The sequence below is a fragment of the Micropterus dolomieu genome, linkage group LG05, assembly GCF_021292245.1.
Source record: "Micropterus dolomieu isolate WLL.071019.BEF.003 ecotype Adirondacks linkage group LG05, ASM2129224v1, whole genome shotgun sequence".
NCBI lineage: Eukaryota > Metazoa > Chordata > Actinopteri > Centrarchiformes > Centrarchidae > Micropterus > Micropterus dolomieu.
This window is the reverse complement of record NC_060154.1, coordinates 21,204,919-21,231,825: the sequence shown is the minus strand read 5'-3', so window position 1 is coordinate 21,231,825 and position 26,907 is coordinate 21,204,919. Positions and strand designations below refer to the sequence as shown.

The window sequence follows — 26,907 nt, the reverse complement described above, 5'->3', positions numbered from 1 at the left end:
ATATATATATATATATATATACACACACATACACACACATATATACATACATACATATACATACATACATACATACACACATATATACACATACATACACACACACATACACATATACACACACACATACACATATACACACACACACACACACACACACATATATACACACACACAAGTATCTCACAAGTGAGTACACCCCTCACATTTTTGTAAATATTTGATTTACATATTATTATTATATATTTGATATACATATTATTATTATATATTTGATATACATATTATTATAATATTATTATTTTTGTAAATATTTGATTATATCTTTTCATGTGACACCACAGAAGAAATTACACTTTGCTACAATGTAAAGTAGTGAGTGTACAGCTTGTATAACAGTGTAAATTTGCTGTCCCCTCAAAATAACATCACACAGCCATTAATGTCTAAACTGCTGGCAACAAAAGTGAGTACACCCCTAAGTGAAAATTCCCCATTTTCCTTCCCCGGTGTCATGTGACTCGTTAGGGCCTCTGTTCACCAAAGTGTTTTTTACCAGCTGAAAACGCCAGCTGCTGTTCTGAAAACGCCTAGCTGGGAGCACTAGGGAGCGCTTTGGAGGCACAGTGTTTTTTTTCGAGATGCTGTGGTTGCTATTATACATACTATCAGTGAAGGTGATGTGCTGCAACGAGGCTACTTAATTTTACTGAATGTAAAAATGTCACCACAAAGTATGAAGGCCTACTTGCTCTGGCCCTTGCTCAGCATGAAGAGAAGGCTAAAACATGAGAGCAAAGATTGTCTGTAAGTGGGGTTATGAGATTTTACGGGCGAGGAAACACATCATGTCATTCAAGATCAGATGTGCTCGGTGTGGTGTTTGTCCCGCCCCTCCTGCATTGTGATTGGACAGCTGGGTTAAAAGTGACAGTGACGAGCGCAGCTCGCAACTCTCGGTGTCTGGAAAAAACGCTCAGCGCCCAGCACGGAAAAGGCGCCCAGCGTCTCGTCACACTGATGGCATTTTTACCAGGTTGGAAAAATGCGGCGCTACCATTGCAATTAAATGAAAAAAAGGGCCCTTAGTGTTACAAGGTCTCAGGTGTGAATGGGGAGCAGGTGTGTTAAATTTGGTGTTCGCTCTCATACTCCCTCATACTGGTCACTGGAAGTTCAATATGGCACCTCATGGCAAAGAACTCTCTGAGGATCTGAAAAAAGAATGGTTGCTCTACATAAAGATGGCCTAGACTATAAGAAGATTGCCAAGACCCTGAAACTGAGCTGCAGCATGGTGGCAGGTTCCACAGGACAGGTTCTACTTAGAACAGGGCCCGCTATGGTCAACCACAGTTGAGTGCACATGCTCAGCGTCATATCCAGAGGTTGTCTTTGGGAACTAGACATACAAGTGCTGCCAGCTTTGCTGCAGAAGTTGAAGGGGTAGGGGGTCAGACAGTCAGTGCTCAGACCATACGCTGCACACTGAATCAAAGTGGTCTGCATGGCTGTCGTCCCAGAAGAAAGCCTCTTCTAAAGTTGATGCACAAGAAAGCCTGCAAACAGTTTGCTGAAGACAAGCAGACTAAGGACATGGATTACTGAAACCATGTCCTGTGGTCTGATGAGACCAAGATAAACCAGCGGTTTAGACATTAATGGCTGTGTGATGTGATATTTTGAGGGGACAGCAAATTTACACTGTACATTGTAGCAAAGTGTAATTTCTTCAGTGTTGTCACATGAAAAGATATAATCAAATATTTACAAAAATGTGAGGGGTGTACTCACTTTTGTGAGATACAATATTACAGGATCTAAAGTACACCTTCCTTTCTGTGCTCCTTCATCTGTTTTTCCCCTGTCATCCATCTGAACTTTTCCCTTCACGCTAATCTCTTGCACCTCCACCTCTCTTCTCAACACTTCACAGTGGTAATACACAACACTGTGATTCCATCCACAGTCACAACACTTTGGTCTTACTTCCTCTCCACACTTCCTATATTCATGTTTCCACATATTCTTGTCCCTTTGCACTCCTTAGCCACATTTCCGGCAGTTAAAGTGTCTCATTGGCTTTGGTAGAAACTCCCTAAGTCTGTATTTCTTGAATCCAAAGTATAACTCCTTTGGGTGAAGTTTTGTTTCAGACTATCAAAATAGTCTCACTCTTCTTTTCTCTACTCCACTTATTTTTATTTTTTTCTTCATTTTAGCATTCCAATTTCTATACCTTCTCGATCTGCACTTCAGTGTTGCACCCTATGAACACGTTTCCATCTCCAAAAACTCTCACAAACTTCACTTCTCCATCTTGATTTTTGTTAGCTTCAGCAGATCAACTTTCTTTACTCCCTCCTGTCCCTCAAATCTCACCAGTACGTTTAAAATCCATGCCTTTGGGTCCTTCTCCTCACCCTCTCTCCCCTCACTCTCCATTCCACCTGAGTCATTTTTCCTTTCTCCTACAGCTACTTACCTTCATGACTCTACTCCCTCTCACCACCTCTTCCCACTCACTCTTCCTACTCTCATCCTCCTCACTAAACTCCATGCTGTTGCTGTCACCGTCTCGTCTCCCTCCCTGCCATCCTGTCAGTTTGTAAGGAACAGTGTAAGAATACAGGCCATCGGCCTGTATTCCTACAAAACTTTTACCCTAATACCTAATACTACTGCTGACAAGTCCAGACCCACACATCCCACAGCTCATGAGAGCTGAGTTAACGTTACAACTCTCAATAATATTTATGCGGAGCTTGTAGAGCTGGATGATAACACTATATATTTATAAGATCTTTTTAAGCCTTGATGAAATTACCTCAACTTATTTCCCTAATCAAAACAATTAATTAAACTACGCAGTCTTTAATAAATATAAGATTTATGCAGACTTAAATATACTTTCTATCACTGGTTGGTTGAACATTATTATGACAAACTGCACCCCGTGCTGACTTCCACTTTAAGAAAGTCAGGCTTTCGGTCACACAGTCAGGTCAGATCATGAACATTTTCAGACAATGATAATTTATTACATTATATTGTTTATTTAATACATTATATTGTTATATTTAATTTTTTATTGTAATATTTTACAATATTAATTATCAAAATCATTATCATCAGTTTCTGGCCTAATGGTGTTTTTGCATTGCAATTTATTGCAAAGTGAGCTGTTACAAATGACCAACACACATAATCAGACCATGGAGCACATCTGCACTCTCTCTCTCTCTCTCTTCCATAGCAGACCTTCAGTCATGTAGCAGCAGACAGCAGTGTGTGCCAGTAAGCTCAACACCTGGGTCCTAGAACTGGCAAGCCTATATGGAATGCACACGCCTAATGATGTTGATTACACTTGTATGTGATAAGTAAAAATGTCAGCTGTGAGATAGGTACTGTATATTGGCGGCACAGTAGCTCATAGATATTGATGTTGGGGCTGTGAGGGTTTACTCCTGGTGCCCCAGTTTCAGTTATTATTATGGATTAATAAAAGTCTTTAAAATGAATTTGCTCATGTTACCGTCCGGGGGCTCCACAGTAAAACAGATAATCTCCTGTTTCCTGGTTGAGGCTTATTTCTGAGGTGAACCCGCAGGCTGGAGAAGGCACGTGTGTGTGTGTTTGTGTGTGAGACAGAGATCATTTGAAATTTTGAATTAAACCTGAAACAGCTGTAGGTTTGAATCTATTAACAGTTCAAAAGAAGAGAGAGAGGGGTCCCAACTACCGAATAAAAGAGCTTAACAGAAAATCACCAAGAGGCACAAAGTGCTGGAGTGTGATCAGCCACTTAAAATAAGCCGTTACTGCCGAGGTAGCCTACCACTCGAACGAGACACAAAATAGAAATGACTACTTTTATTTTTTAATTTATTATTGTCTTTTTTTTTTAAATTTGAGGTTAAAAAGTCGGAACATTTGTGTTTTGCTCTAGAGTGAGAGCTAAAGTAACATTGGAGTCAATGAGTACAATTGAGGGCCATCTTGGTGCTTTGAGGCAGAAAATTTAAAAATTGTCCTTTTTAATAGTGACATTGTGTGGACACATTTAGATGTGTAAATTATGCTTGACAAGTGAAAATTGTGCGAGCAACGGGGTCATCATTTTGAAAAAAGCCAAACAGCAGAAGAGCATCGGCGGGTGACCTCATCGGTCATGTGACATGCCTCAATATAAACAACGAATGAAAAGAGCATACAACTTAAACCGTGATTATTCAAAAACTGAAAAAGATTTTAAACAGCTGAATAGAAGTTTAATAGTTCAACTTCTATGACTTGTTTAAAATTTAAATGAAGTTGAGGAGTGCAGGTGGCTCAGTGGAGTACCCACCCCATGTGCAAGGCTTAGTCCTTCTTCTAGCTTCGATTCCAGCCAGGGGCCCTTTGCAGCATGTTGTCCCTCATTTCCTTCTTCTCTCTGTCCTTTCCAAACAAAGGCTAAAAAGCCCATAAAACATATTTAAAGAAAAAGTATGAAGCTGAAAGGACTTTATGCTGAGGCAGTAGAAATGAAAAGATGAATAAGTTTGAAGATTTCTCCCATTCACTTCCATTGCTGGATGCTGAAAAAAGCTGAGTGGAAGCACATGGCTTTACCTTCTGAACATTTTGACATTCGAGAGGTGTCTGTAGCTGAAAGTATGCTGAAGTAGAAGTCTACATAAAAAACATATGGAATAAGAATAATTTAGAGTGACTAACACTAATTCACTTCACTAATTAACCTTGTTTACCTTTGAAATACACATATATTTACACATTATTCATGCAAATATGCTAATGCTATTTTATGCACCAAAAGACAAGTATAGAGGAGTATATTACCTGCGGTGGTTTTTAGGCAATCAGATTCCATTTTTATTGACAGGACAAGAATTTAAACGTAAGGGTAAGCGGACAAACAGCGCTACAGAATGATGTTTTTACAGCTCAGTTAGAGGGGTGAAAGAATGTGTCCTCAGCTCCTTCACAGAAAAGTTGGCTGATACAGCATGGCAATCTACAACAGAGCCAGTATTGTTTGGAAGACGGTTTAGTCATGTGCAGCCTGAACGTGACACGAGATTATAGTTGAAAAGCTTGACCATCAACCATAAAATTCAAGTCAATTAAAAATCCCTACAATTGTATTAAACAGTATGACCAGAACAAACACCACCTGACTTGCTTTACTGTCAGTACTACAAGATGAGCAGTGAGGGGGGAAGAGTCCTTCTACTGTTAAAAGTGACACCGAAGGTCATAACAGTCACTATGAATCCCCCACTGTCCCACACAGAGAGACAGCAATGCCGGATCCATAACAAGAGGACACAGTGGGCTGCCACAAACACAGAAGCTGCAGAACGAACAAGAGGCAATCAAATGTTTATCATCTGGATTATTGGCTGGCTTTGGCAGTAAATCAGCAGACCTGGTTATTGCTCGGAGCTTTCAACGCTCACTTCCCCAGCAGGTCTGTGGACACAAGTGTGCATGACTACTGTTGTGTGTTCAATTCTCTGCACCAGGAGTACAAAACTTAATCAAACTCAGAGAAAGCTACAGACACCAGAGTAGCAAGAACAATTGTGAGGGTTACTGTTAAAGGCATATAGTAGAGCACCGTTATTGGCTCTTTGACACAGCAAAATGAATTTCTGTCACACTGTATTGGTTCATGTAGTCTGAAATCAGGTGCCATAACCCTCACAAAATGATTACATTTACTCATTTAGCTGACGATTTTATCCAAAGCGACTTACAATTGCTAAATATCTCAGAGGTCACACGCCTCTGGAACAACAAGTGGCAAGCACCTTATCCACTGCTCCATCACCACCCCCCAAGATGATACTTCAGTTATCACAATGATTATATTTTATATACTGCTACTACATTCACTTCAGCCTTCATTTTACTGATCGTATTTTTAAAATGCGACAATATAAAGGCGGTTTTTACTGTATATAATATAAAGGCCATGCTTCCTTGTACTTTGTCTTTTATGTGCTCGTCATAGGTTTCTGAGCTGCCCACAATTCAGGTGCCAGAAATGTTTTTCTCTCTTAGCCTATCAACCTACATGTATGAGCCCAGTATCAGCGGTTTCTGTGGTTGGATGTAGAGATGGGCAGATTACGTAGAAAAAGTGACCCATTTTACTTTAAATCTATTATGAAATTCCCTCGTCTAATACACATACCGATTACCTCAAATAATTGACTGACCTTTATTTCAACCGTGGCCTACATTCACACATTAAAGCACTGACCCGCACTGTTTGCAGAGGATCTAAATACAAGTAGAGCCCCTCTCTGCATTTCAGCACAGAAATACCAGACAACGTAAATCCTGTCTGACTAGTAAAACCTTTAACACACAGAGGCAAGCTCTCCGTTTCTTTGCCGTGTGTGTAAACATGGTCAGTGTATGCTGCTGTATGTTGAGGAGAGGGAGAGTTGGCAGCTTGCCACAGTGAACTTGCTGACCGGGCTCCCCCCCTCCCCCCTCTCTCCCTTCCAGCTCCCTGAGTAGCGCTGAGGCCAACTTTGGGATGGGAGCCAGTAGCAGCATAGCAAGGCTCAGGCAAAGCTCAGCCTGGCCAACTGGAACACAGTCGCTATGTAGATTTCTGGGATCTTTCACGGTGTGTCAGATTACAGCGAGCCCGTCCCCTCTGTTGTCTTGCAGGAGCATCTTCTGCACACACTGCTATGCCAGGGCCTTTTTAGGATCCAGGTTTCAATGCAAACCACAGACTTGGCAGTAAATAACACATTCATGGGTTAGAAGAGTATGCCCATTAGACACGGTAAACACAAACAGAAAACTATAGACTGCACTAACACCCTGAATGCAAAAGGAATGGTTTAAACTTCTCCATCAATCCTTTGCGATCAAACTGATTCCTGAGTTAGTGAGTAAAGGTCTACCGCTCAGGGGAAACACCGCCAAGTGGGATCCGGATGTTTCTATATATTTTTTTACTTTTTAAACAAAAACAAGGTGTGCCAGCCCTGTGACAAGGCTTTGGAAACTATGTGAAACTGCTGCCATCTACAGGACATCCTCCATTCATTACAGTAATTGTAAAGAAGTATTAGAAAACTTTCTTCACGGTTAATTGGACTTGACAAAGAGAAAGCTCCATCAAGTAAGCAGACAGTTTGTTTTTTTTAAAATTTATAATAGTTTTACGTTATAGCATATCCAGACTTGTCTCCGTACTTCCAAAAACCTGTTTTCGGCCTTAAAAATAGGTGCTCTGTGTACTTTCCGAAAGGAGACTTATGTCAGAACCAAAATGTCAAGACATGATCCCATAAAAATTGTGCTTCTGTCTAATCCAATACTGACTGTATGTTGGATTCATGATGTAACTGTCCAATACAGTTATTCTCCAGAACAATGTACAATTTTAAATAGTTTGTTATAAGAATACACACACACACACGATAAACCAAAAACGTCAGTCTTCTATGCAGCAACTAAATTTCAACTTCATTACAACAATGGACAGCAACAACTGGTTCAGAATTTCACAAATAAGTATTTTAAAGAATTTTATTGAAACAAAGGTCAATTTCAGTCTCAGTCCCTTATGGTTTTCAAAAAGCGTGCTTTGGGTTTTAGCGCCAACATTTCATGACTCTTCTCCAAAGCCCTCTTTGCTTATACAGCAGCATGTACATACTAAGAGAAAAAGAAAATAAACCCTATACAACAGGTCATTTTGGCACAATCAACTCATACAATGGTACTCCTGTGCTGGCATATCATTACTTTCAAACAGTTTGCTCTCCAGCGGAGCAAAATGTGTTGTACTCAATCACAATGGATGTTGACCATAATAGAGGCGCAATACAGTAATCATGTCAGAATGTTCCTAGAAAACAAGATACAGTAAGAATAGTGAAAAGTGTCTTTGTTAAAGGCTGCAGTACAGGACGATGCTGTGGGTGTTAATTCTGGTAACGAGACATTCACCTTTATGTCCCTCAGACATCAGAGTCCCAGACCCAGCCTTAGTCTAGACCCCGCAGCATCGTTGTGATGAGTCTTGGCGCATTTGGCCTTAATGTAGTGACTGCATTAGGAGAGTGATATCATCCGAAACCTGGCATTACACTTAAACATTGAAACACTTGAGCCAATTCATGCAAATCCCATCTGGAGCAAAAGGAGCCTCCTCTGACTTCTCGCAAAAGAACACTGAGAAACTTTCCACTGGATGATAAATTCTTACAAAAGAAATGATCACAGGAAGTAGAGAATACTGCAGCATGTTCCTTTGCCAACATTTGGTAGAGCGTTTTGTTTCATCCCACTCGGTAAGCACTTTGGTATACATGCTGGTCAGAGCCATGTCGAATTGATTACATACTAATTCTGCTGGACTAAGCCTTTGCTTGGATTTTGATATCCTTGGGCAGTCCCTCCCCCCTCCCCAAGTAAAGATACAAAGACTGTTCATAGTAACACATTCATAAAGCATGCACTCTGATGGACAAAGAGAAAAGTCATTTGGACAAAACCTCCAGGTAACAGCAAGATCAGGAGAAAAAGTGCTGATTTTTCATATTCACATAAAAAGGTCGATATAAGAAATGCATTCGCTGACTAAACCCGGCTCACTCGTATGTCAGGTTAAGTTCTTATACAGCATTTCTAATTCGTCTACGGACACGTCGAGTGCATCTGCCTCGATGCTTCTCAGAGAGGAGAGCTAATCCAGGAAATAGATTTCACATCAACCTCTGCAAATATCTGACATCACATTTGAAAAGGCAAAAACTGGTCGCAGGCGAGCCTTCCATCTCCGACAGGCCCCCACCTGGAAGATGATCAAGGATGGCTTCATCTTAACAGTCGTCTCGGTGGACTCGTGGATCGATGAGCAGACAAAACAAAAGATCTTCTTAAAGGACACTGTAAACAATATTTTAACATAACTAAAGGGGACAATTATGACTTAGGTTGATCCAGAGATCTGATATGTCCTAAGTTTTAAATATTTTGAAGATGAGAAGAAAAGACCTGCAGATCTGCATCCTCTGTCTGAATCATCTTACAATTAGAGGATCTTCTCTATGAAGAGTACAACAGGCAATGAGATCTTCAGATAACTTAAAAATTCTATTGCTACAAAAACCACCATTTCCTAAACTGGAAAGACAACCAATTAAGAGCTAAATCTAGTTTTTCATTGATATAATATGATAAATAATAACTACAAGGACCTCTGCCGTAACCGATGAACAAGCACTGCAGTTCACCGTGACTGAGTGAGGAGACTGTTCAATGAGAATTAAAGAGTGACTGGAAACTTTCACACGTCTCCCTCTGTTAAGACATATGCACATGATTTTAGAAAAGAAAAGCCAAGCGCACAGACCTGTGTCTGACTGTGTGCATTTAGATGCATTGTTTTGATTTAATCAACAGTAATATATCTGCATCTCTTTAAAAGAGAGAAAAAAAACAAAAAACAAAGATTGACAATTAGATGGGCAAGGCAGCTTCTGAATAAAATACTGGCTGACATTCAAGATGTGAGGACAGAAAACAAGAGAGACAGCTTTGAAGAACTGATATTGAGGAGTGTAAAACAGACTCATCCCCCCAGTTAAGTGACAAAAATAAATAAAAAGCAAAAACAGAAATAAATTCAACGTCACAGCCATTCGATCAGCAATCTCGGGAAAACTGACGTATCATTCACTTAAACTTCTCTTTACTCAAAAACAAATTTGTTGCATTTGGCATATACTCTGCAGTTTTCATATCAGCATCCCCTTGACTCCAGTTTCAAAAAGCAGGAAAGATTATTTGGATATCTCCAGAGAAAGTGGGAAAATGTCCATCTTTGACTCTTTCAGACCTCTGTGCACAATAAGCGGGGTGGGCTGTTGAGATTTCATTGGATGCATTGTAACTACACAGGCCGACCTGGCCACTCCAGGCACAACCACATCGTCCAAAAAGAAACGGGAAAAAAAAATAGAAGAAGAAAGAGAGAGTAAAAGATTGTGGGTCCTATTAAGTCCTCACTAGAGCCTTTGGCCCCAATGAGGGGAATACTCCCTTCATGGCATCTTTCATGAGAATCCAGAGTTTTCCTTTATCTGCTTGGTTTCCAGAGATAACAGGGAAACAATGTCTAGTAACTACTTTTAAAGTTGCTGTTGATCGTACTCTGCAATAAGTCTCTTTATATGTGCCAGTTTGTTGTGTAGATATTCACAGCGGTTCTTCTCCTGGCTATAGTTTGGATTAGTCTGCAAGAGATATGAGAAAGCAGTCACAATCTGATAATCTACTTGGACACTATGCCATCAAGATCTGTTACAGTGGGACTTAAATGTACCTTTTTTATTTTACGATACTCTTGAAGTATCTGATTGTGGATTGTCTGAAGAGAAGAGACACAAAAAGCATAAGTAGTATGAATACAATGGATATCTTGTATAATGAACCAGTAAAATAAAGCATCACTTTAGTTACTCGAGATATTTTCTGTCCTTCAGGGAACCTACCTTGTACTTGTCTGTGCCGTGTTGGAGCTGTTTGAGCTCATTGTCAAGCACAGTGAACTGCCGAGTGATGCCCTCTATCCGAGCATGCAGACCCCGGTACTCACTGTACTCGGCATTGAAATCGTTTTTATACCTCTGACGCTGCTCTGGAGAGCCGATCACTGTGTACTTCCTGAGAGGGAAATAACAGAAAAGACTTAACGAAAGGTACCAACACAAACCAATGAAATTAATTTCTCTTTTCTTTATCCACAGAAAGTGTAAGACACAACAAATCTAAAACATGAGTATCGAGTGTTCAGATTTGACAAAATTGAAAAGGGGCGGAAATCGGGCACTTGTGCAGGAAATTTAAGTATTATAAAAGAGCTGTGCATCATAGCCACTGCTGCAACAGTTAATCATGTTGGTAGCTGGCCAAATTACAATATCCAGCTTCCTGTTCTTAAAAACACTAGCACACACCTGCCCCTTTTACCTCACATCTCTTCCTCCAGGAGGCAAACCTCTGATTCACTCCAATGAATTTAAGGAGAAATCAAACTATTCTAGCTAGCAGCATGGCTGTGCAACCTACTGAATCCGGAACTTGTTAAATACTCACAATAAATAGTCTGCCACCTCAGGTGATGACGAAGGAATACTGGTACTGTTGCACATCCCATTCAGATCTGAAACAAGATCACACAAATACAAAATGTCATTCATCTGAATAAGATCTTTGCTGCGCTTCTGCATGAAACCTGCCATGGTGCAACTGGAAAGGTGACACCCCAAAAGCTCATTATTTATAATGATAATTAATTATTGTTTACATAATTAGTCTCTTAAACGTGTAATCCTCTAAAGATGCTGTCTGCCAGTTGTATTCACAGGTGTGTATTTGAGGTTATTTAAAGGCATGAAGCTGAACAGCAGGGGTCTCCGTTTAATCAGTGAGTCGCAAACTGGCCACATGATGCGTCACCTACTCAGTGATGACTAACTGGTGTCCATCCGCACATGAAGTTATACTTTTATTCAGAAATCTTATCTGATGTAAGAGCTGTGAAACTGAAGACATTTTGTGCAGGAGAACAAGATGTGTGTGTGCGCGCATGCGTGTGTGTGTATGCGTGTGTGCGCGCGCGTGTGTGTGCTACTCTCACCTGTGCTTTTGTGTGGAATACTGTTGCTTTTGAGGTTTCCTGGGCTCATCTCACAGGCTCTATTAGGCTCAGGCACACGCTCCTCACGATTCTTCCTTTCCTTCTCCTTTTCTCTCACCCTCTCCTTGTCTTTACTCTTCTCCTTGTCTTTATGCTTTTTTGACTTCTTCCTGGACTTGTTGTTGAAGGTTGAAGGACTCTTCTCCCGAGGACCATCCAGGCCTGTGTCCGCAGGCGATGATGTGCCGATGCTGGGCGCGGTGAGCGTCGTTGCCCCCGAGGATAGCGAAGGAGGCTGGCTGAGCCTCTCGGACACCGCCGTTTCCTGAGAGTCACAATCTCTCCCGTTGTGGCTGGAGTCGTTGCTTACGTCCGACAGTGCTTCAAAGGGACGAGGGATGTCCAGCACAGGCAGCTGCTGGGAGCTGGACGTCATGGCGCCGTCCGACACCGAAACCGCCACGGCTGCCTGCGTGCCGCCACCTGCTTCTCCTCTTCCGTTGGAGGAACTGAGATTGCCATTAACTGGGGCTGTTGCAGCCTTGCTGGCGAGGTGAGATATCCTGGGTTTTTTGTTGAGGAGAGGGTCGATGAAGTCAGCAGCAGGACGTTTCTGGCAGAGCAGAACAGTTTTAGTAACATCACCTAAAATAGGGTTCTATATCAATTCAATTCACCTCAGAGTGAGTGAGAGAAAAACTGCAGTCCAGATCAGAGCAAACAAAAAATGCTCTGAGCGTACAGAGGAGGGGATCTAGTATAAGCAGATAGATGCAGAAAGCTACACAAACACAGAAGAAAGAGTACAAAGAAAGCACATTAGAGGATCTGCATTCTCAGTAACATAGAATATCACAATACCAGTGATAACATTACAGAGAGGCCATGTTTGACCCAGCCCACACTAATGTCTTTGGGAGTCGCTGACATGCTAACATGTCCCACCCTTCTATATGCTAGTGTGAAAGGAAAACTTTTGCTAGCGGGGACCCAAGTTATTTTCAGGTTTAGCCATCTTTGTGTGGACATGGTCTCGCTGTGGTTCCCTCTTTTTATACCAGTGAATCTAAAGAAGAGCCTGGGGTACTGTTTGCTTGTGCGTTTGTGTGCTGTGTTTACTGAGGGAGGGAGGGGAAAGGAAGAGGCATTCAGTAGGTGTCTGAGGCGAGAAGAACCTGAGAGGAAGGAGCTATTAATATAACAGAGCAGCTCCTCCTCCCTCTACCTAATGGAAGTGTGAACAATGGGTAAACTCGGGAGTCTGGACTGACCTAAAAAGGGAGCAGCAGGACAAGGAATATGAAAAAAAATTTTTTTATTAGCAATGAAAAAAGGAGAACAGAGAGCTTTAGTACGCATGCAAACAATACATCGGTGGTCGGCAATAGGTGGTCCACAGGCCAAAGCTGACCCGCCAGCAATAATAATGGCCAGATTACTTTAATATCGGCAATAAAAACTAATTATAGCGGCTGGTGCTGAAACAGATCTCAGTCATGACAGCAAAAGTTACTCACATAATCACTTCCTCTTAAGTGGTTGTGCCTACAAAATAAAAGTCCAAGAACATCTTTGCAGCAGTACTTTATGTCGTGTTTAACTGAGAGCTTTTACTTTTCTGTTCTGAAGGAAATTCAAAAGAGTCTCTGGCTTAACACACCTCTGAAAAAGCCGTCAGAAAACGTGAGATCAGATTCCCCTGAGTGAGAAACGCAGGAATTTCCTCTGCCTGGAGATACTGGGGAAATGAAAATAAGCGTCCATAGGCTGATGTGGACCAATGGCCGGCAGGGACACACTCCTGCACATGCTTAATTGTGAACATGTAAAATCTATCTCTTCATAATCAATTTGTTGAAAAGGGAGGAAAATAATACAAGTAGCAAGTGGGGATTGAACACACAACCTTTCAAACAACAGTCCTGTGCTCTACTGACTGAGCTAAACAGGTACACAGTATTTGAAAGACCATAAATGATAAATTGACTATGTTCTGGCCTGCCATCTAATGACTTGAAAAAAATTTGGCCCGATGACATGCTTATTTGCTGACCCCTGCAATGTTTGTTTGCTTGAAAGAGCCCATAAAAACCATTAGAAAGTAATACTGGTCAGCTGGAACCAGTTCAGAAAACATGTGCACTTCACTGACGAGAGGAAACACAAATCAGTTTGGAATTTAGAAAAAAATAAAAAATAAAATAAAACCTTCATGGGCAATACCAGAAACCACCAGACTATAGGGACAACCCAGTTAGCAGGCTGTTTGGTGAACTGGTGGAAATGCAGGAAAAAAAATAATCCAATACACATGTTTGGTGAAAATTTGATTCCCACAATTCCCCTACCATCTCTACTGCATCAGCAGAAAGCAAACAAGCTCTGGTTAAAGATTAGCTATACAGAGTGTATTTAAACTCTACTGAAGTAACATCGAGCAGTTTGAAAGTCTCAAAATTAATCATAATTACAGCTTAGAAATTAATAAAATGAAGAAATACACTCTCTGGCTACTTTATTATTAGGTACACCTGTTCATTCGCTTGTTAACACAAACAGCTAATCTGCCAATCACATGGCAGCGACTCAATGCATTTAGGCATGTAGACATGGTCAAGACAACTTGCTGAAGTGCAAACAGAGCATCAGAATGGGCAAGAAAGGGGATTTAAGTGACTTTGAACATGGAATGGTTGTTGGTACCAGACGGGCTGGTCTGAGTATTTCAGAAACTGCTGATCTACTGGGATTTTCACTCACAACCATCTCTAGGGTTTACAGAGAATGGTCCGAAAAAGAGAAGATATCCAGTGAGAGGCCAATCCAATAGAGCACCTTTGGGATGTGGTGGAGCGGGAGAGTCGCATCATGGATGTGCAACAGAAATCTGGAGCAACTGCGTGATGCTATCATGTCAATACGGACCAAAGTCTCTGAGGAATGTTTCCGACACCTTGTTGAAAGTATGCCACAAAAAATTAAGGCAGTTCTGAAGGCAATAGGGGGTCCAACCCGGTACTAGCAAGGTGTACCTAATAAAAGTGGCTGGTGAGTATAGCTTCACTGTTGAAACCAAAAGATAAAAACCAGGCACTCCCACAGGGTTATTTTATTTTCAAAAGACCGAAACAGACTTGAAAAATTTGTCGTTACATTTTTACAATTCTGAAATATCATGAGAATATCATCCCTCACAAGCCTCAGGGGAAGAGGAGTTACACTATAGATGGGAAATTGAGAGCAGAGTGGCAGCTTCGGGAGGGAGAAGTGTGTGGGAGTCGGAGACCTGTAAAAGATGGAACAGGGAGCTCACCTGAGATGGTGAGCTGCTGGCCAGCTCTTTGGGCGGGCTCTCCAGAGGCGGTGCAGAGCTGTTCTGGGCCTGGCCCTGTTTCCTAAAAGAGTGAACACATGCACAAGAAAAGCTTGATATAATTTTTCTGCAGAATTTAAACTGTATACCAGCAATCCAGGAACACCACTTTATCTACGCCTGTAGACTACTACCTGTTGAGGTGACGCAGCATTTCCATTGGCACTAACGTTACACAGTTAGAGGCTTCAACTAGATTGGTTTGACCAGACATTTGGGTAAAACACATCACAAGATAAGCCATTATAGAATTTGCTACAGAAATGTATTTGCAGCAATTTCTGCCCTCAATATAAACCAAAAGCACAAACTATATAGCTGCTTCAGTGACAAGCTTAACTCTAGAGATGTATGAGGACATGAAAAACCAAGTTACAACAGTTGCTTTGTGAAACGGAGTGGGTAGCTATGACAACAGAGCACAGGAGGACCTACTTGACAAGCAGCATTTCCTCATAAACCCCCCCCCCCCCACACACACACCTTATTTCGAAGGCAATCCTAAAATGTTTCATCAGTCATTATCCGTTTACCAGTCTTAAATTTTATTTGTAGATATTTCAAGGTGCCATAGAATTGAAAAACTGTATTTACCTTGACATAGTTGAAAGCTAAGATGGGACATTCAGACCAAGGGGTCACCTCCGGATCTGAAAAGTGAGGCGAATGCGAAGTCCCACAAACCTGCATTCTATCTAACGGCCAGCAGGGGAGACTCCTCCTTGATGCAAAAACAAGTCTGGTTCCATTAGAAATAATAGCAAAATGACCCAACTTCCCACTTGATTTATTACCTCAGCAAACACTTTCATAATTAGTTTATGGTCTCAATCATCAGTTTCAAGTCTTCTTCAATACAGCATAATGATCATTTAATAAATTATGGTCCTATTTAGAGGAAAATAGACGATAAAGCAGTGTATACTTTCGGGCGGGACTACCTTGTGATTGACAAGTCGCTACCATGCCAACCTATCAATCAGGCTAGAGTGTTTGTATTTATGTTGTATTCATATTTGTTTTTATTTTGTTTTAAGCCTGTTAACGTGAATGACAGATGCACCCTGCTAACCAAGCAAGCTAGTTCAAACAGAGTGTAAAAAGAGTTGAATAATGTGTCTGTAATAATGTTTCAAGCATCAACCTGAAAATGAGTATTCCACAGCACTTTTAACACAATCTTGCTGTCTTTTCGTTTTTACAGAAGCACAAGTATGATCTCAAGTTTATTTAATGTTTGAACAATTTTGGCAGCTAGTTCAAGACATGTGAGAAAGTGGCATGACACTCTACAGTGAGAAAGCGAGCAAGAAAGAATATTGTACTGCAGCTCACTTTGTGGATGGTATTGTTTGGAAGGTTCATCAGACAATATGCACAATACAAAGTTGACTACACGGTAATAAAATGGGAACAGGGACACGACTATCCCTGACCACCTCCACAAGAGGCTTGAGTAACTGTGCAACATTCACACCTGTATTACATCAGCTAAGCACCATCTCAGTGCCAGGTGTGAACAGAGACTGGGTATGAGGCACTAAACTCTGGCCTCATTATCGACCAGATGGATCTGTCGCACAGCAGAAGTGTCAAAACAAAAGTGCTGTGCCAATATACAGCTATCCAACCAAGATAAACAGCGTTAACCACCTCAGCCAAGTCTAAGTTAATCCTAAGCACGACAACTAACCCATTGATCCAGTCTTGTTTTAAAACACAACCTATTCACAAGCAGTTAAAGAGTTCATGATTAAAAAGTAAATTCCAGTATGCTTGCATGAACACACAGTCCTAGCTCTGGTTTAATGATGCCAAAAAAGATGCCACAGCTGATGACATCATCAAATTGGGCAGTTGGGTACATAGAGTCTTGTCAAGACCCCACCCTAGTTCAATCAGGGTGTGTGGGTGTGTCTGTGCTGGGGACAGTCAGATGCACAGGCAGGTTCTACGAGTGAGACAGCAGGCGGACCGATTATGTCTGAACCTTGGACCGCTGCCACCTCACACATGGATCAGCATGTGCTGGAACAGTGTTGCATCATGTGCGTTCCAGTCATGTTGCTGTGCTCCCCCTGCGTGACTGACTGCATCAGCTAAAAACTCTGGAGGAGCTGGGGTGGGGGGGAGGTGGTATTAGGTGGGAGGCTACGGTTGTTATCCAGCTGATAAACTCACAAACAGAGCTCAAGGTACATTAAACAGAGAGAGACACAAATAGGGTGCAAGTATGTGTGCATTATGCATGCCTTTACATACAAAATACAAGGATGTACACACACACACACACACACACACACACACACACACGTCATTCAGTGTTAACACTAGCTGCCTTTAGAGTTGCACCAGAGGTAAAACACAGCTTATCATGAATAGGAGCTATTCTTGAGTCCACTATGTAAACACACACACCCCCCCGAACATTGCTGCCTGGTCTATATATAGCTAGCTGGGAGCTCGCTTTTCCTTAGTGTCCCAGATCCTGAGAAACCAGATTTTTCCACTGGGAACAAGGTCAGCGGCTGATGCTGTCAACAAATACAACACTAAGTTTAAATTCAGTGGAGCGCACACGAAATCTTCCCGGGGACACACCTGCCATTCTAACAAATACAAAAGGTGGATTTGGAAGTCTTGCACATCCAAACTTAGGTATTACATAATTCTGTGCATAAAAACCAAACCAAGACAGTCTTACTTATCCTAATCATATTTAAAAAGGGGTCATTCCTTGTCAATGTCATTCCTTTATAGGAAGGATGTTTCTCTACAATGCTTGGCAACTCCACAATTCTTACATACCACAGCAATCATCCCGTTGCCTCACTCTCGTCAGAGTCAACACAAAAGACAAAACAAGGTGCTTTGCAGTGTCTCAAATCCAAACTACACAACAGCCTGAAATGAAATCCACTGCTACAGTATCAGCTGTTTGTTTCTCAGAATCTAAGTGACCTCAGGCTGCCGGTATAATAGGTGACCTGTAAGACCTATTCACAAACATTACATAATAAACTCCCATAACACTGACATCAGTGTTATATAAAAAAAATAAAAGAGGAGGAAAAAAAAATGACCATTGAGAGAACAGTAGACTGGTATAAGCAAGACAACAAAATATACACATTACACCCATGTGTAAATATACATGCACTTCACTGCAAAATATGTCACTGAACATTAGGAATGAAGATTGTTAATTTTAACTTATTGAGATCGTTAATTTTTTTTCTTATTGAGACTGCTTAACGATCCGACTCTTTATGGATACTACTATCGATACTTTACTACTATTTACTGAGGGTTATTTGAGTGGGTATATATTGAGATGACATACTTGCGATAAATAAACATATATTGAAGTGTGCATATTAACTGTCTGGTTGTTTTTAATTTAATATTTTAAATACAGCTAAATGTTGTTTCTAGAGCAGCAACATTAATGTTTACAACAGCAAACTCTTTAACTTTATTACTGACATCACAAGTAGCGAGTGGCGTTAAGAATGAATAACATCAGTCTGTATCAGTCCCTCGTCCTCTCTCGCTGGCTGCAGGTAACATAAACCAGGTAGAAGGAGGCCCGGCTGGTGTGTGTCAGCCAGCAGCTGAGTTTTTAAGACTACAGACCAGTCTGTGCTCCAGACAGACAGCTTTCTATTTAGCTTGTTTTTAACATTTGGCTAATGCCAAGCTAACGTTAGCTGTGCTTGTATAAAAACATACAGGATGAGATACTGAAGACAGAGATGATTAAATTAACCATTTCTACATGTTTAACGTTACCTTACAGACAGGTGTATTGATAAAAGTATTGTCTTTTTACTTGCGAAGGTTTTATTGTCTGTACTTACAGTAACGAGCGTAGCTGTCATCAATTAACGTTATAGTAGTTTGGAGCCAACTTCACCCTCACCGTATTCCACCACGACGGCGCAGCCTCTCTCTCTGCGGTGTGTTGTGTGTGTAGGAGCCGACAGAGCAGGCACAGACTGCAGCCTGATGATTTTCTTATCCATTGCATTTCAAATTAAATCACATTTGACGCTCAAGACATAACTTTACATCATAGCCCGCAAATATCGGAAGCAGTATCGATAAACTCGAACCTTATTGTCTATGAAGATTCTCAGTCATCCAGGTCATAGTTATCCAACGAAGGTTAAAATCAAGGGCAACTGGACTTGGTTGAAGATACTGGAACCAAGTCCAGTTGCCCTTGACTTTAACCTTCGTTGGATCGAACCTTATTGATTTTCGGGTTTTGAGAAGTTTTGGAACCAGGTCCTTTTGGAACAGGGTCTCGATCCCCATCCCTACTGAACATATATCCATGTTTTTAAAATAACAGTTCAGCTGCTCTGAATTTATGTCTGATGACAATCACCATCAGTATAGGTTAACTTTGGAGAAGTGAGAGTAATCCACATCTGACATACCTAAACAGGATTCTCTTGAGAAGCTGCTGGTCTCCTTCTGTGTAGCCTGGCCAGTCCTTCTGAATTTCCTTATACAAAAAGTCCTTCAATGTGAAGATGTTTTCTCTCCCGTTCAGGTTCGCCACCTACGAAATGACAAAGGCATGGGTGAGTTTACTTTCCTCTGTATTTGAGGATAATCAGAAGGGACAGCTTCACTGTGAGGTCTAAGCGAGTGACACAAGGTGAAAATACTGAGGGAATGAATGTCGGTGTAACCTGTTGCAGGTGGCTATCCAGGGAGTCCTTGTCTAACGGCAAGAGGCCATCTTTCTGCAACCTCAGGATCAGCTCAGGCTTCTTGTAAGGCTTGAGGGCCAACAGGTGTATGAGACGCTCTCGGAGCGGCCTGTGCTGAGCTGTGCCCTTCTTTAGCGTGCTGCTAGATATGATGACAGGCCGAGATGTCCTCCGTAACGGGGCAACGTCTGAGAGGCCAGGTGCCGGTTTCCGGATCTGAACCTTCTTACCTAAAAAAGGTATGGAGGAGTTACAGAAGTGAAGGAAGAGTTTGCAAGGGCAGATTTCTAAATAAACAAGTTACCAATGTAATCACAGTATTTTCTTTCAAACAACAAAAGTAATTTTCTATTCCATATCTACAATTGTATTTATTTTAACTATTTTTGTAGGTTGCACTTCTAGAGTTGTAATCATCATCATCATGTAATTATTCTAAAGAAAAAACAAATTTGTCGTTGATTTTCAGTACAGTTCTTATGCAATCTCAGAAAGAAATATTTATTTCTGTCAACATCTTTTAACTCAGTGAGTGCTAATGGCGGACAGACTCACAATAGATGTATCGCGCGCTGATCTTTATGCCTTCCACCTCCACCCTGAACTCAAACCTTCCATTACAAATGTCAGCTATTACCATCTTCTCCAACAGAGACTTTTTTCCCCAGGTGATTCAGATTCAGATGAATGTTGTGCTACCTCCTACTGAGACCTGAGACACTCTTCGGCTCCACAGCACACATGGACTAAACACTTTTTGACTCACTGCTAACTGTGAATAGGCTTACCCTGGATTTATTTCTTTGCGGACAATGAGGCAGGGCTGGTGTGGTGCTCTACTTCAACTGTAGCTCAATGTGTTTTATAGTGCAGGTCAGAGACCAAAACAAGAAGTCAGAAAGCCCGGGGGCATTTCTGCCTCTGTGTGTTTAAATTACATTCATAGGGTTAAGGAGATAGAGGATCAGCATGCATGTGGCACATTATATGTTTGAGCACCACTGAGGAAACAACAATCATCAAATTTAGTAAGGTCCTGGTTTACAGATGAGGCAAGCTGGCCCTGTGCCATTCAACCCCAGACCCAAATAACCTGTCTGGTGCAATGTGAACCCATTCACCAGTATAGAAACACAGAATCCATTTGGATGTTTGCAGGGTACAGAAACTCTTCACGCCTGTTAACACCTTTAGGCTGTTTCAACGGAAATCTCTTTTCCATCCACCAAAAGCTGAGTCATTATAAAAAAACATCTAATAGTTATTATAGAAAAAGTCTAACTGACCGGTGCATGTTTGGTGGTCTGCATGTGTCTGTACCATGTCTCCTCACCTACATATCTTCCCCCAGGCTTGATGACAATGGCACTCCTACTGCGAGTCTCCTCCTCAACCTGGGCCATACTTTCCCTGGCCTTCTGGTAGGAGTCGTCAGTGGCACATACTGTAATCTTGTCTTGGATTCCACCCAAACAATCCAGCTGAATGCTCCCTTCACTGCCAAGACAAAGAGGAAGACGGTGAGAGAGGAAGACCGGGACAGAGAGGGAGTAAGGGGGAGAGACAGGCAGGGAATAAACCAATATCATGTTATATTTTAGGGGGTGCTGCTTTAAAATACTGAAGATAAAATCGGCCACTGCGAGTTAAATCTCTGCATTACATTTAAATCTCTCACTATTCGCAATAACCCATCCCTTCAGTGTGCATTCCTGCCCAGCTGAGATCCATTAAACACCCTGAGGGCGCAACTATTATTTTTTCAATTTCCATCCAACTGTGGGTTCCCACAGTACGACTCACTACCGCATCAAATCCCATTCTTTCCTGACTTTCCATCTCTCTTTGATTCCCCTCCACTTTGATGAGGATTTGGCAGAAAATGAGATGGTGCTGGCGCAGTCAGTGGAAGCTGAGCTCTGTCATTTGGGTTTTAGATTGGAACCCGAGGGGTGATTAGGATCCAGTCAGAGATGCAGATGAACTCCACCTGACCCACTTGTTAAAAATATTTTCAGAATAATGGGGTCACAAATTCAGAGAAGCAGAAGAATATTGTTGTTCCCTAGCTTTTTTTTCCTACTTCCTTCTCCTTTCCCGTGTGTTAGCAAAGCGATGTTGTGCAGAATGAGTTTAAATGGGTTTGAAGCATAGACGGAGATGGGCCCACATCATGAGCAGGTCTTGTGTCATTATAGAAATTGCTGCAAGAGCCAGTGTTATAAATATTAAAGTTAAAATGTATTTTTACATCTCCAAAGCCTATATCAAAAACTAAAATGTATATGCACTGTTTCTATAACAACTTCTTTATTATCTTGCAACTGTGCGCAAATATATTCTACATTTGAAGAATAATGGGCGAAAGGTCAGTTTTGATTTAATGCTGTGTGTCCCTTACCCCATTCATTTTCAATAAAACAAGTGTAAAAAAGTGATACAGGCAAAGTGCATCATTTACCAGTGCAACGCCAATAAACCTCAGGGTTACATCTATAAATCTAATAGCTCCTACTTGGAGCCAAAGTCCCAATTATGTTCACCATGGGTATATGTTAAACATCTTAAATCAAAAGGTCCTCCTGACCATGTTAAACAAACAGATCGCTTGGAAACACTCGTAAGGCAACTCTGTCGAAAGATGGTTTATTATTGACAAGTGCTCAAAGACAGTAAGGTAATTTGAATGCTCAACCACAGGCATACATTTGACATTACAGTTTTTTTGTGTTTCTGACAAAAGGAGAATAAAGATGAGAAGAGTGAAAGTGAGTGAGAGTCAGTGGTTGCTTTTTACCTTGTGATGTACTGCTGGATGCAGTCAAAGCTGCCCTGGGGGTTATCTCTGCCCACATTTGACAGGTAGAAAGTAAACGTTTGCAGTTCACTGGAATTTTCTGACCGTGGTATTGAAATTTTCTGTTGAAGAAAAAAAGAAAAACATGAACTGTGAAATAAACATGATAACCCTGTTCTAAATTATTTGGTGTACGAACAAGGACTCCGAGGCTGCACTGATATCCACCAAACGCAGACAAATACAGTTCAACATCTTACACAGAACATATTACACTCCTTATAGACTAAACAAGCTTAATGGTGGGATCTCGGTCATGTGTCAGATGTTGAATGTCTACTGGGACTCTTCTTCACATGCTCATGAGTTTGTTGGAATTATGTTATCACAATCATTTTCTGGTAACGAAGCGCTGCCAGCTTATAAATTAACTTTTGCAAGTCAGACAATGTGCGGGAGTTTCTTCGCAGCAATCACAACAATTTCTGAAATCTCAATCTTACACTGACTTTGATCTTAAAAGTTCATATACTGGGTGAAGTCAGCTCACTTAAAATGATTCATCATGGGAAGCATTGTATCCTGCTTACAAGCACAGCAGCGCAAAAAATGTGGAAAATGGAAATAATGGAAAAAATTCGTTTCATTTCAGTGCGGAAACGATCAACTTCTTTTTATAACACTCCTGAGAAAATACTGTATTGTGTCAGGAAACAGCTACGAACTTTGTATCTGGCCCCCTTTTCCTGATATCCCCTCACTGTTAGACCATAATGACATACTTCTATATTTAGGTTTATTATTATTTTTGGATTTTATCACTTAGATACTTTTCAAACAAGCACTAAAAATGGATTACAAACTGCACTCCTCACCCTATTTGTAGACTTAAATTCTCGTTTTTCCTTTTACTATAAATGAAGTGGTGTATACATTGAAAACCTGGCCCTGACTAGGCAAAACTGTGAAAAAGCCCCAGGCATTTTCTTCCAGCTTGTTTCTACTAGGCTAATCTATGCACTGCACTGAGTGTTCCTAACTGTGTTTCCAACGTGTGATTGGAGGAACCACAGGTAAATTACTAACAACTATGGTTGGTATTTCTGCAGTCTCTGGCCTTCGACACAGTTATGCACACGCTATTCCACCCACAAAATGACCTTCTCCCACACTACAGGTGTTACTTTTAGAAGACTACAGAGGAAGTGGAGTTAACCACTATGAACTAGTGCTCCTAACCTCTGCTAACATCTAATCACCAGCAAGCTGCTGGACACTTGCAGGAAATATTCTGATATATAAAAACATCTCACTGGATGAAAATGGTGAAAACATTTTAATACAGTGCAGAGAAGTCTGTAATCCTGAGACTGAAATGTGAAAGAGAGGGGAGAGAGAAACCACTGGGTGACCAACTTGCCACTTGACTCTACCAGATTCCACCTAAAAATAATTATTAACACCCTATCATTTGGTTGTAATGTGAAATAATTTGACAACTACAGTTCAAGTAGTTTAAGACTACTGCTGACCCCTGCTCAGCTCGGTTTTTCCTCAGCATGAATTCAAGTGGTGACACAGCCAAGGACTGTGCACTAAGCCAGGGTAACAAAAGATAGCTGAAATTACCTATTAGATGGTTTTGAATCCTCCAATACATGCCCTCTTGACTAGTGAGGGGCTCATTGCCAATGACTAAATCAGAGGCTGAGCCTGTGACTCACTGGCTTCTTCATCAGTGCTGGGGCTGATATTCAGTCAGACTGTAGGTAGCTCAGCTCACCAAAAGGTCTCAACATGTGTGAAGGCTGTTGGTGGCCAACTATTTATTTACAGTGTCCTTTAGCTGCCCTCCTAGAAGACCTGTGCTTTTAGTCATTAATAATGTTCCACTCCAGTATAACAACATACACCGCCTCTGCTGAAGTCTACCATATAGAGATAAATCAGTAACTGATAATTTGAAAATACAATCTATAGCGTAGTTTTGCTTTTTATTATCGTCATTATTATCACAATTACTAACAATTAAAACAGTAAGACCCTCCTACACCACAATGTCATGGACTGGTCTCTACAGTTTGCTGGTAGACATTTATCATGGTAGGAGGTGGAGACATGTTTGGCAGCAGAGGCAGAAAGACAAAAAACAAAAACTTGAACTTTATCCCCATCACACAGTTCGGTCTGAGACCATTGTGATGAGGTGACCTGCCTCCAGGTAACAACACACGTTACTTTATAAAAACATTAACATTATCTGAATTATCCTGCTGTTTAATTTCACTGCTGCTCTAAGCTTGTTTCTTCCCGAACAGGAACTGAGCAGCATTCTTTGCTAAGTCCTACATTATGTTTGAAGCTGCGTGTAAGCTATGGACGTCAAACAGCAAAATAGTTCTTGATAGCCCAGTCGTGAAGCCGTTTCCACACATATTCACTTGAATAACTGCTTTCAATTTAGTGTTTGTTGTATGAGGGTGTTAGAGGCCATGTCCAGTCTCGGGAACATTAAACATGATGAGGCAAGTTTGATTACATGAAATATAGCCTATGCTTGTGGGAAGGCGATCGACAGTGATACAAGCTGCTGTGTTGTTGAAAAGCATCTAAATTTACAGCTGGTACAATTACTAGACACTCGTGTTCTTGCAGAAACACAAAAAAGGACACAGGTTGAGTGTGTGCATCCAGAGATGATCCAGAGGAACTGACTGAAAGACAAGCCTAAGCCACAGTCTATTTGAGCACTTGGAGTTGCTGACAAGCTAGGTCATGTGCAGATAAAGGTATGCTTGGCTTGATTTGGATGTGATGCGTAATTTGTATGTGTTCAATTTTGATGCTTGAAACGTTTGTTTTATGTTCTCTCTCTCTCACACACACACACACACACACAGTAACTTCAAGCTAACACATTTGTAAACCAAAGTACTTTCTCCTCTTAAGGAAAACAAACATGTTAAATTCAGTTTAACTTGCAAGTTAAAAACCTTGCATGCAACAGGACCTGTTTATTAAAGCTTTGAGAGCTTAAGCTCTGCAGTTGCCAGAAAACCTAGACAAAACAGAGCGGGGGGGGGGGGGGGAATTCAGAAGAGCACACATTAAGAGCATGGAGAGATCACTTATAACACAGGCTGAAGGGCAGGGACTGACAATGAAACACACCCTCTCTACCAGTAATAATCCCCTTTATACAACGTTTTCTAAGGGTAGATTTTAAATAGGCTGTCCAACCAACTACTCCTTGTTCTGCTGCTAGCCTCATCTTCTCATTCTGCATGGCATCTAGTTTGAACTAACATTGTCTGTCTGTGGTCTTTGGCTTGAGGAAGATAGAAAAGTTGAGACAAAAAGTAAGAAGAAAACTAAATTGAACAGGTGACACTGCTGGTTTTCTAGGCTGAAAAGCCGTTCAGAAAGCTCTCTGTCCGACTGACTGTCAGTTAAACATGCAAAATTGCCAAACAGCAGTGGATATGGGTGGACTAGTGTCAATGGTGGCAGATGCATCAAATTCTGCAATCGACATTTAGCCACGTATACTCAATGATCGCCCAACGACCAAGTCACACAACAAACAGCAATTCAGAGAGACAGACGGGGAGGGTGGAATGTAAGACAGAACAACAAGTATAGATCTTCTCCATATATTCAGTTACACAGGTCAGAATCAGCCATACTCAAAAATACGCACACAATGACACGTGAATAAAAAGTGAAGGAAACCAGAGGGTGAATACAGGCTTCACCAACCATGTTGAGGTTTTTCCTGTATAAACATGTTTTATGCAACCCATGTGCGTTTTCTCACCCCAACCTGTCTTAAAAATACCTGCCGTTCTTTTCTTGTCATTTTATTTTTCTAAAAAAAAAATACATTAAAAAAAATGTGCAAGAAATCTGGTATGTGTGCGCGCACTTTGTCAGAGCTCAGGGAGAGCTGTACAAGATGAATGAATATGACTGAATGAATATGGGATCTCATCGTGACAGCCAGGCCATCTGCTATGCAATTAAGCCGCTTTCACACTTCTGACTAGCATTTTGATCTTAACAGTAACAGATTTTCCTCCACGGAGACCCTGCTGCATCAGTAAAAAAACATGCCTTACTTATTTTTCTATTTCAGCAGCCGAAAAACATCAGATAATAAACATGAAGTCTCACGTCTGACTTGTGCAATCAAACATGATATATGCATGTATACATATGCACATGGTTTCGACACATTTCAATGTCTGCTGAAAAGAAGGAGATTTACAGATACAACTGACACTTTCACTTGATAAACTTATTATTATCAAACTTTATTAAGTAAAAT

The 26,907-nt window shown here is 41.1% G+C and overlaps 1 protein-coding gene across 1 annotated transcript in view; it reads right to left on the bottom strand.

Moving 5' to 3' along the window:
- Positions 1-7,552: 7,552 nt before the first annotated feature.
- The window catches only part of ell (elongation factor RNA polymerase II), a 37,986-nt gene continuing 18,631 nt past the window's right edge, over positions 7,553-26,907 (bottom strand). Inside the window, exons 3-12 of the mRNA XM_046049862.1 lie at positions 22,581-22,702; positions 21,117-21,280; positions 19,763-20,013; positions 19,505-19,629; positions 15,000-15,081; positions 11,687-12,299; positions 11,143-11,209; positions 10,539-10,710; positions 10,370-10,414; positions 7,553-10,280 (exon numbers count right to left, since the gene is read on the bottom strand). Coding sequence (XP_045905818.1) covers positions 10,176-10,280; positions 10,370-10,414; positions 10,539-10,710; positions 11,143-11,209; positions 11,687-12,299; positions 15,000-15,081; positions 19,505-19,629; positions 19,763-20,013; positions 21,117-21,280; positions 22,581-22,702 — 1,746 coding nt within the window. The 3' untranslated portion in view covers positions 7,553-10,175. The remainder of the gene's footprint in view (positions 10,281-10,369; positions 10,415-10,538; positions 10,711-11,142; positions 11,210-11,686; positions 12,300-14,999; positions 15,082-19,504; positions 19,630-19,762; positions 20,014-21,116; positions 21,281-22,580; positions 22,703-26,907) is intronic.